Below are 10,482 nucleotides of genomic sequence, written 5' to 3' on the forward strand. Positions count from 1 at the left end.
CGTGGGCTTTCGTTTAAAAGTAGCGGAGAAGAGCTGCAGCCGGGGGGCGAGGTGCTGCCCTTCCCCGCAGGTCTCACCAGGCCCTCGTCTCCCCTGTTTTCCAGGATGCGTTACGTCGCCGCATACCTGCTGGCCGTGCTCGGCGGCAACGACTCTCCCACGTCAAAGGACTTGAAGAAGATCCTGGACAGCGTTGGCATCGAGACAGACGATGAACGCATGAACAAGGTGGCGTTGCCTCTTGGTTCCCCATGGTCGTGTCCCAGTCCCCATCGGGCGCTGGAGCCGTTTCCTTGGCTTCAGTGTTTCTGAGTTGCCCTGCTGTTGATCTGGGCTTTCTTTGATCATTACAGTGTCATTTCTAAAGCTTCACCCATCAGAACTGTTTTTACCATGTTTTTGTAGAAGCCTGGTTTTCTTATTTAACACTTGGCCTTCACAGAGATCTCTGTCAGTTGTCATTGACTTCTGACAGTTCATTCTAACCATTTTCAATGGGATGGTGCCCACAGATAAGTGTGTATTGAATGTAAGTTCTGTTCTAACATAGAGTTTGCACTTTAGTGTTTCATTGTGGCTTTTGGTCAGTATTGATCAGTCAGAAGCTCATGCTTCTGAAGGCCTGATATTTGTTAGTAAATTCTTAGTGTACTGTAAAGAAGCATTTGTCCATCACCAAGGACAGGCACATTACAACATGGACATTAATGGTATTGAATAATAATCACAGAATCACAGACTGGTTTGGTTTGGAAGGAACCTTAAAGCTCATCCAGTTCCAACCCCCCTGCTGTGAACAGGGTCACCAACCACGGGATCAGGCTGCCCAACCTGGCCTTGAATGCCTCCAGAGATGGGGCATCCAGTAATACATAGGAAGATTTTGGAAGTCCATGCTGAAATAGTTGTGTTGAAAACCAGGCATTTTAAGAAATGCATATCTTAATTGGAATGTTTCTTATGATTTAATAGACTTTTAGCTTTGTAGACTGAAAAATAAATGACTGTGGGGGAAAAAAAGAACCAAAAACATGGTGTAATCACATGGCCAACACTCGTATGCAGAGTGTTTCCAGAGAGGTGGAGGGAAAACAAGTTCCTTTCCCAGCTGGAGACAGTGTTTTACCCCAGGCCCAACCCAACGATGAGTTGACTGGGCTGGCACCATCCTTGTTCTGGTTTGGGATGTTGGTTTGAACTCATGGTGCTCCTGCTTAACCACCAAGTCTTTGGGCTTTGGCTGATTTACGTTTGTTTAATAACTTCCTAAACTAGTTGTTTTCTCTGATCCTCCAATATCCAGAAAGCTTCTCTGGAATTTGTTTTGGTCATGATTAATTAATCCTTTTCTGTTTGCATTGGCTGTTACCTTGTGCCAGTGTAAGTAAAGTGAAGCCTTAAAACCACCTTCCTTCTGGCTGGAGCAGGCAGACAGGCACAGCACTTCACGGATGGCACACTCGGGAGGTGCCTGCTGCAGAGCTCTTGGTTAAAGTCCCTTGGCTCTGGGGACTCTGCAGCATTCAGCACAGACTCACCAGTAAACTCTGTGTGACTTCTTTTTTTTTTTAAGTTCTTGCTTGTTTTAGCAATTTGGGGGTTTTTCATTTTGCTTTCCTCATCCCTGGGTTATACAACAATGGTAGTAAAATGGCAGCTGGGACTCTGTGTTCCAGTGCAGGGATACAGCAGCCAGCGTGGCTGTAACATTTGGTAAGGCTGGGAACAGGACCATGTGGTTTTTGCTCCAGGGCCCAGTGCTTCAGAGCATCCCAGTGGGTATTGAGCAAGATATGTTAACAGTCCCTCAGTGACTAACAGACCCTTAGTGGGGTTTCCTAATTGGCTCCACAACATCTGTGTGTCCTTTCTGCAAGGTCTTTGGATCCATTATGAATTTATTGTGATAGATTTCATGAAAAAGCTTTCACAGAAAAGTATGAAAGGCTTAGCTGAAGTTTTCATTTTGCTGTCCTCTTCCTTCTACTGGGAAATGAGGACTGTTGGGGCTGTGTAAGCAGCAGGATGAAGACATTGCACATGATGATTAATCAGTACTTGTTTAAATGTAGCTTAAACCCATGCTGGTTTGTAACTATTAACATTCTAAACTTCATTCACCCAGGTTATTAGCGAGCTGAATGGAAAAAACATCGAGGATGTCATTGCTCAGGGTGAGTACAGTCTCTGTCACAGATAATTTCCTCTACTACTTTGGTAACTGAGGCCCGAGAGTGTGGAATTGCTGCCAGCTCCCTGGTTATCCATCAGTTTAGCTTTGTGGTTGAGGATTTCCATGCTGCGTCTCAGCTGAGGTGACTGAAATCCAGGTCCATTCTAATTCCCTGCAGATTGGTGCCAGTACCTGCTGGGTTTCGCTTGTGGACCACATTAAACTGGAAAACTTAAGCATGTGTGAGCTTACTGGTAGTCTGCTCATGATGTAGTTTTCTAGACATGTTGATTCGAGAAAGAATTATCTGTCCTTTCAGTTCTCTGGAAGATTTTTTTCTTTCTTTCTTTTAATTTACCTGTTTGTTTGCATCAGGTAAGTAAAACAGGAAGAACAGAGTGTTAAATGTAAATAAGTGTCAGTTCACATCCAGGGTGCACCCACTGCAATTAACCCAAAGCTCTCCAGGACACATCTCTTCTAGAGCACCCCAGGCCTGGCCTTTCCTTTGCTCTAGGAGTGCTGGCATCTGTGGAAGCTTGTGCTCTTACCTGCTGGCTCTTACCAAAGCTGGAACTTTATTAACCCAGTTAATGGACTGGGTCAGAGGGCTGAAAGGAAGCAGAGCTGAGGTAGTGCAAAGGTTTCTGATTCATTTCAAGCTTGTAGGCACAAGGGAACTTTTAGGCCTGTATTTGCTTAAAGGTTGCCAGGATTTTGCCTGGCCTTGCTGTTAGGAGCGCTAACAACGTTGATGTCCGTGTGGTCTGAGGACCTGGGAGTGCCCTTACGCGCGTGCTTACAACACACTTGCGCGATCTCCTTCTGTAACGCTTTTTCTTTAAATAAATAATTTCCTAGAACATACTGACATGTGTATGAAACATGTTTGTTTACTTGGTTAGTTTATTAGAGCTCAAAGTAACAGGGAATTATTTAGAAACTGATTCTCAGAAATTGGAATACAGGCAAACATACTGTGTACGTGACCTCTGAATGCCAAGGGAGCCTTGGTATGTGAAAGGCAGATGCCAGAGAAGTTGCTGACTTTCCAAAGATCAGCATAAACCAGAAGTCAGTTTGCTGCTCTCAAAGGAGATGCAATAGGGTTTGTAGGGTGCTGGAGAATTTGTTTAAAATACTGTACTCTTTGCCATAATGTATCTTTCCTCTCACCCCCTTTTCTCCTCGAAGTGTGATCCAGTCATGCCCTCACAGTTCTCTATACCATTAAAAAAAAGGGGGGGGGGGAAGACAGTGCTCCATATATATTATTTTTGAGATATATTGAAATTATCAATTTCTGGGCTATTATGCTGTGTTCAGAAAACATACAGTTCTTCTGTGTGTGTAAAACTGGATGTGTTTGCCACTATTTTCATATAATCCCAGACTGGTTTGGGTTGGAAGGGACCTTAAAGCTCATCCAGTCCCAACCCCCCTGCCAGCAGCAGGGACACCTTCCACTAGACCAGGTTGCTCAAAGCCTCATCCAGCCTGGCCTTCAACACTTCCAGGGAGGAGCAGCCACAGCTTCTCTGCCCAACCTGGGACAGTGTCAGGTTTTCTTAATGACAGTTTGGGGAAAAAAAAATACGGGACTGTGTACAGAAGAAAACTTACTAATAATAACTTACTAATAATGTGCTGGTGGTGTTCTCAGGATGAGCCTTTGTGAATCTTAAACACTCTTGAGTTTTTTTCACATAATAGTTTAAACTTCCTTACCATGGCTGCAGCCTCTTGCTCCTTTCATCTAATAGTGACAGGTTCAGCCCATGAGACATGGTACCTGTTTCTTCTGCACTCTCATTTCACTTCACCTTAGTTCTGTGGTTGTCATCAGCATTTAATTGCTTGTGATTCTGTCCCTCAGGCAATGGGAAGCTTGCCAGCATGCCTGCTGGGGGAGCTGTGGCCGTCTCTGCTGGAGGGGGCTCTGCTGCTCCTGCTGCAGCCGCTGCCCCTGCTGCCGGTGAGTGTGGGTGGAAAGGCCTTGTTATGGGGCAGCTCTGGTTTTCTCTATTAAATTCTTAACAGTTGAGTCCAGATTTCAAAGCTTTTTCCCTTTGGCAGTTCCCTATGTGACTAAAGTGTAAACTGAACAGTTAAATTTTCCTCTGGGCCCTTGGGAGCATTTTTCCACCTCAAGACTTGTCTGGCTTAGAACTGAGAATCAGACAGAATCAGACGTGCTTCAGTAGCAGTGTCTCTGTCCCCTCTGTGTTTATATTTGGCTCTTGATGAACCATGGAGGTTAAAATACCAATAACAGGGAAGCTGAGAACACCAAAACCCATATCTTGAAAAATCTGTGGTGCAAAAAATGTAAATACTGACCACTGGCTTGGTCTTTTTTTTCCTTCAGCTGAGGAGAAGAAAGAAGAGAAGAAGGAGGAATCTGAAGAATCTGACGATGACATGGGATTCGGCCTCTTTGATTAATTATTTGTTATAGAGAAATTATTAAAATTCTTTGTTTTAAATAGTTTTTGAGTTTATTATTACAACCATAGAAACTATTGGATTCAGACAGCTGTTCTTAAAATAGCTCTGCCAAAGCTTTTGTTTTTATGTCTGAAACGGGTACGTGGATTTTATGACAAGCCATGGGACTCAACTCTAATCTTAAAGTACTTAGGAAATAGCTAAGCTTGTGTGAGCCTGGATGCTTGTTTTAATGCTCCTGTTTCTTAAACAGTACATGGAAGCTGAACCTACATGATACTCACTTAAGTTCACCTTCTCCCAGTTACTCAGGAAAGAGTCCCATCCATTCAGCAATAAAATAACTTTGTTTTTCAGGATCTGTTTAATCAATTCCAAACCATGTGAAACTCAGTGGGCAGCGGGTCTGAATTAGTCCAGAAGCATTGCAGAGCTAGTGATAGGAATTAGTTTTTGTAAATATCTAAAAGTCCTGATTTCATTCTTGTGCTGGATTTCCAAGATCTAGACACAACACCAATAAAACGCTTGACTGTGCTTGGATTTCTGTTACATCCGTATGCTTAATATAAAATCTGTAACAGGAGACAATAGCACATCCTGCTCTTCATGGGACACTGAGATCAGTGCTCTTCATACTGAATGGCTGAACTATCAGGACATGAATCACCTTGATCTGAACAAAAAGAAACGATTTTATGAGGAGAAGGGTATTTTTTGGAGAACTGAAACTGATCTCTGGTGTGCACCAGCTTGGGAGGACAGTAAATTTTGCTTTTATAAAGTGTCTTCTGCTAGGAAATGGTTCTGACAGGCAACTTACCCTGACTTCATAGAACCATAGAATGGTTTGGGTTGGAAGGGACCTTAAAAATCATCCAGTCCCAACCCCCCTGCCAGCAGCAGGGACACCTTCCACTAGACCAGGTTGTTCAAAGCCTCATCCAGCCTGGCCTTCAACACTTCCAGGGAGGAGCAGCCACAGCTTCTCTGGCCAACCTGGGACACTGTCTCACCACCCTCACAGTGAAGAACTTCTTCCTAATATCTCATCTAAACCTCCCCTCTTTCAGCTTAAAGCCATTTCCCCTTGTTTTGTCATTAACTGCCCTTATAAAAGTCCCTCCCCAGCCTTCCTGGAGCCCCTTCAGGTACTGGGAGGCCACTAGAAGGTCTCCCTGGAGCCTTCTCTTCTCCAGGCTGAACAGCCCCAACTCTCTCAGCCTGTCCTCACAGCAGAGCTGCTCCAGCCCTCGCATCATCCTCGTGGCCTCCTCTGGACTTGTTCTAGCTGCTCCATGTCACTTCAGTGGGCTTTGGCTGTCACCATGAGTAGGTGGAGTACAAGTAGGGCGCGATGTGATGATCTTCCCATGCCAAGTCTCCACAGGTAGAGTCAAAAAGACATGTCCTGGAGCAGTCTATACATGAAGCTTTTCTTCTAACAGTTGTTTTGGGGAAAAAAAAAATAAGGCATTAGCTGGTAAAGCTGTGTTGGTTATGAGTCATTGGACAAAGCGTGGCAAGTACTTTAGAGAGGAGAGACGGGTGAAATCCAAGTAGGAAAAACTATTTTATCTCCCTGTGGTGTACTGAGAGAAAACGCCCTTTACTTCACAGCAGCCCAGGGAGCAGTTGAGTGTTAGATCCTCAGACCTCAAAATGGCCGTGATTTAAGCAACTAACCCTTGCTGCCCTTTTGTGCCTGCTGCAAGACAGAGTTACAGGAGGTAACAGTGCCAATACCTTTCATCTGCTTTGTCTCCAGCCCTAGCATGGTGATCTTCGTGGTAGTAATGAAAACCGCTTGGTTTTGCTCTAGTTCTCTGTCAGGCTCGGAATGGCAGCACTTTGGCACTGGCAGGGGTGCGGGAATATCTCTGTTTCCAGCTGATTTCTTCAGATCATTGAAAAAGAATGTTTCTTGGAAGTGGTTTTACTGAGAGGTACCCTCCCCACATCCTGCAGTATTGCCTTGTTTGGCTGCCACAAGAGCAAAGTCAGTGTTTTGCAGGAAGGAGCTGCCCTGTCACACCACTCAGCAGGGTTTTTCCATGCACAAAGGAATTGGTTGCAGTGGCACTAAACTATTCCATGAGTTTTGCTGTGCCCAGGCCTGTGGGATGAGACTGAAACCTGTGGTGCCAGCTGCTGGCTACTGTGATGAGACTACAACTACATCTGGATTAACTTTCTTCCCCCTATTTTTCTCTGTCTTCTCCTTATGACCTGTTAAACCTTGGGCTATGGACCTGATCCTGTGCTGGGTGTCCTCTTAGCACCTTTAAATCCCTTTGTGAAAGTGCATCATGTTGATGAAAATTGTTGCCCAATCTGCTTTGAGAAAGAGGACAACACATTTGGTAACCTGCTTAAGGAAATTTAGGGGCAGCTCTTGGAGAAAGCACTGAAAATCCAGTGGTTGTTACACTGCCACAGGGAGCCAATGTATTTTACATAACCACCCAGTAGAGGGTGGAGGTCAGGGGACAGGTCTGCTTCAAGTTTTCATGTATATTTTACAGAATTTGGTAAAACCTCTGCATGGTGAATATTTACAAATGCAAAATCAAAGCATCATTTTAAGCTTTCATTCCCTGTACCTATTTACAAAACGGCTGTCACGTGCTGGCTTTGTCCATGAGCAGTGATGTGCCTGGAAGTCTGTTGCAGCTTGTTTGGTGCTCTGGATGGGGTTCCTCGCTCTCCGTTCTGCTGATCTTGGTGAGCTTCAGCTCTGAAGGAGGTGGGATCACTGCTCCTGCTGTGAGGATGCTGTTCTGAATTTTCAAGTGTCACTGACACCTTTTCAGCCTTGGCAATGATTTCCAAAGGCAAAGGTAGCGGTGGTTTGGATGTGTTGTATTCTGTGATGCTCTCAGAAAAAACTAGTGCCTGCAAACACTTGGAGTGGTGGCCTAGACTGTCCCCTTACTGAATCAGTTTTAACTAGAAAAGATTTTCCTGACTTCTTCATAAAGAAAGGTTCAAGAGCATTGAAGGGAAAGGAAAGGGTAGCCTTGTGCCTGGAGATTACACTGGTAACTGATGATTACAAAATTGACCGTAGGGCAGAGGGGTTTGGTCATAGAGCTGACATTGAAACATGCAAGATTTCCTCACTGGGACATAAATTCTGTGCCATCTCAAATCAGCTCTGACTGAAAATCATTCCTTACAAACACCACGGGGCAGGGAGAGTGACCTGACATCTTCACTACTTGGAAAGCGGGGAGAACGTCCTGGACATAAGCAATGGCTCCCCCGGGGCCACTGTCAAATTAACTGCTTTCACTCTGACTCCTAAGGCCCAGTTTTGCAAGCTGCTGCGTTCAGGTAGCCTTTCTTAACTCATTGGGTTTGTCTTCCACAGGGCAGAGAGAGCTGTGGTAGCTTTCCTAGAAGAAAAATTCAGTCCCAAGAGAGCAGGACAAGGGGACGGCTCCATTGCCTCAGGAGATGCAAGTCCCAAGTGTTTGCCATGGAATTGTCTGACTCACACAAACATCACAGGTAAGGAAAAGACATCGAAGTCAGGCTTTCCAGCGATGTTGGGCTTCGTGACCAGTGCCCTAGTCTTGTTGACTACAGGCAACAATACTAAAGCAACATGCTGAAGACAGCAATAGACTGCCTCTCAGCTTCCCTTTAACGTCCATTGGCTGCCAACAACCAAGATCTCACCTGAAAAAAACAGAGGTTGTTTGCTTGCACGTTATTATCTCATCTGTACCAACTGCTCACCATTCATTAGACTAGAAACCAAATGCAACAGAGAGAGATTGCAGGAGGAGCTGTCTCAGTGGCATCGCAACGTGTAAGGACATGAGTGAACTTGCAGCGTTCTGAGAGGAGTTTGATACACACAAAAAGCTGCCATGTAAATCTTGCTGACCCGGCTTACAGCAGGATTATGAGCAATGGCAGGATCATGGCAGTACTTTCTTACTGAGGAGAAAAAGATTAGTTTAGGGGGATAATTTCTTTTTTGAGAAAAACATAGTTGTTTGCCAGCCTGCTAGTGCCAGTACCCTGGCAGATTACTGTTCACATGGTTTGTTTCATTAACCTGTTTCAACAAGGCAGCATTAACCTCCTCAAATAGGTAACCTTGAGGGCCAAGGCAGAGTGATGTAAACAACTCAGGTTGAGACTGTTGTTGAGAAATCAAGTGAAACTAAGCCCAGCATCATGGTAGCATTGCTATTTCTATTTTCCAGACAGAGCAGGAACCTTAAGGTTTGTGAAATGCTGAAAAAAAGAGGAAGCAACGCTGGCTTGAGAATGAAGCTGTTCTTGTGGTTACAAGTGCTAGGGAGGTATCTGCAAACAAGGTTCAGTACTCAGTTTTGCCAGGGATTTCTGCTGAAGTCACAGCCCATTGAGTAGCTCTCGGGCAGCGCAATCCCTGTTCTGGAAAATGCAAGACACAATGTTTTCTTTGGGTTTGGCTCCATGGACAGACCGAAGCATGGGGTGAAAGCACTAGGATTGTCTTGGTGTTAAGGGCCTTTAAGAGGGTCAAGGCTCAGGTGTGCCCACGCTCACCTCTTCAGGTGCAGGAGACGAGGGCTATGTAACCACATCAAACACAAGGGAGGAAGGAAATTACAAAAGCAAGTAGAGGTATTAGAGGAAGAGAAGGAAGGGTGGGTATAGGGCATACGCAGAGGACTTGAGATAAGTGGGGTTAGTTCTTTAGGTGCTCCAGGATGGAGCTAATACGTAACAGGAGTACTTCCCAGGAGGTGGTGGGCTCTAGGGTAGGAGTTGGAAGAAAGATAAGGCTGGACTCCTGCCTGTCTGATGGAAGGAAAGCACAAGAGTTTAATGGAAAAACACTCTATGTGGAGTACGAGGCCTAACTTGAGCTCAAATATTGGATTTATACCAGGGTTACCTGCTGAGTTTGCTTGCTTCCATCAGTTGTGAGGCAGCAAAGGGCCGTTCTTACCACCAGTGTGGGGAGGGTACCAGCCTCCCTTGTCTCCTTTGAGAGGACATTTGGCATGGAAGGAACAGGAGAGAGGCTACTTGAATGACCTCCCCTAACAGAATCGGTGTGGGGAGGAAGACCTGGCTTGGCTTAGTCTGAGAGGTTAAGGACAGGTATAAGTGTGCCAAATGAGAAACTTTTGTGACCAGTTATAAGAAAACTAATGCAAATAGATTCATGCCAAGATGAATTAAGTATTTTTTTTTAATTTGGTAGAAAATGCTTTTGCCTCATTTTGATTCTATTAAAAAACTACTGATGCTTTTTGGTTTGTACCCCCCAAACCTCCCTCCTGCTTCCTTTGAATTGAGCAGCTGCTTCTCTTGTTGTGCTGATCCTTTTGATGTCCCTGTAAACCTTCACACTTATCTAATTGTTTGATAGTCTGTATTGTTTATGACAAGGGCATGTTTCCAGCTTCTAAAATCTATTTTAATCTCCTGCTATCACTGGCCTCTCACCCAGTGCTGCTCTGCCACAAGCCGACATGCCGCGGGTTTGCTTGTGCAGAAGCACTACTAAAAATTGCAGTTGCCCTGACCACATATAAGCGTTTTGGTGAATTTAGAGGCATGGAGTGAAAACTTAAGAGAAGTTTAGCAAAAGTGTGTCTGTTTTGGTGAGTTCAGAGGCAGAGAGAGAGGTTGTCTTTCTGTTCCCGCGCTGTGGCTGTGCTGATTGAGCTTTGCCTCTCTCTGTCTCCTCAGCTTTTTATGAAAGGAGAAAGCTTGTCCCTTCCCCTCACGTTTCTTGCCCGTTTAATGAAAAATAAATAACTTTATTTGGAGGAAGCGCGGCTGCTTCCCGCCCAAGGCCCGGGCCTGTGGAGGGGCCGAGCTGAGGGGCGGTGGCCAAGCCACCGCCC

At 45.1% G+C, this 10,482-nt stretch overlaps 1 protein-coding gene and 1 non-coding gene across 2 annotated transcripts; both read left to right on the forward strand.

Moving 5' to 3' along the window:
- Positions 1–52: 52 nt before the first annotated feature.
- Positions 53–4,661, forward strand: RPLP2 (ribosomal protein lateral stalk subunit P2). The gene is made up of 4 exons (XM_010175408.2): positions 53–228; positions 2,126–2,174; positions 4,050–4,148; positions 4,542–4,661. Exons 1-4 carry the CDS (start codon positions 106–108, stop codon positions 4,616–4,618), a joined length of 348 nt encoding a protein of 115 aa, XP_010173710.1. The 5' UTR covers positions 53–105; the 3' UTR covers positions 4,619–4,661.
- On the forward strand, positions 2,329–2,461 carry LOC114818917 (small nucleolar RNA SNORA52). Its single transcript, XR_003766318.1, has one exon. It is a non-coding gene; the product is annotated as a small nucleolar RNA SNORA52 (small nucleolar RNA).
- Positions 4,662–10,482: the final 5,821 nt, after the last annotated feature.

Source organism: Antrostomus carolinensis, unplaced genomic scaffold (genome assembly GCF_000700745.2).
Source record: "Antrostomus carolinensis isolate BGI_N321 unplaced genomic scaffold, ASM70074v2 Scaffold20719, whole genome shotgun sequence".
NCBI classification, from domain to species: Eukaryota; Metazoa; Chordata; class Aves; order Caprimulgiformes; family Caprimulgidae; genus Antrostomus; species Antrostomus carolinensis.

Bases quoted from the DNA above. Each gene is read 5' to 3' on its own strand.
- RPLP2 (XM_010175408.2), top strand. From the start codon at position 106: ATGCGTTACGTCGCCGCATACCTGCTGGCCGTGCTCGGCGGCAACGAC. The intron at 2,175-4,049 runs GTGAGTACAGTC...TCTGTCCCTCAG, and splicing joins CGAGGATGTCATTGCTCAGG to GCAATGGGAAGCTTGCCAGC. The intron at 4,149-4,541 runs GTGAGTGTGGGT...TTTTTCCTTCAG, and splicing joins AGCCGCTGCCCCTGCTGCCG to CTGAGGAGAAGAAAGAAGAG.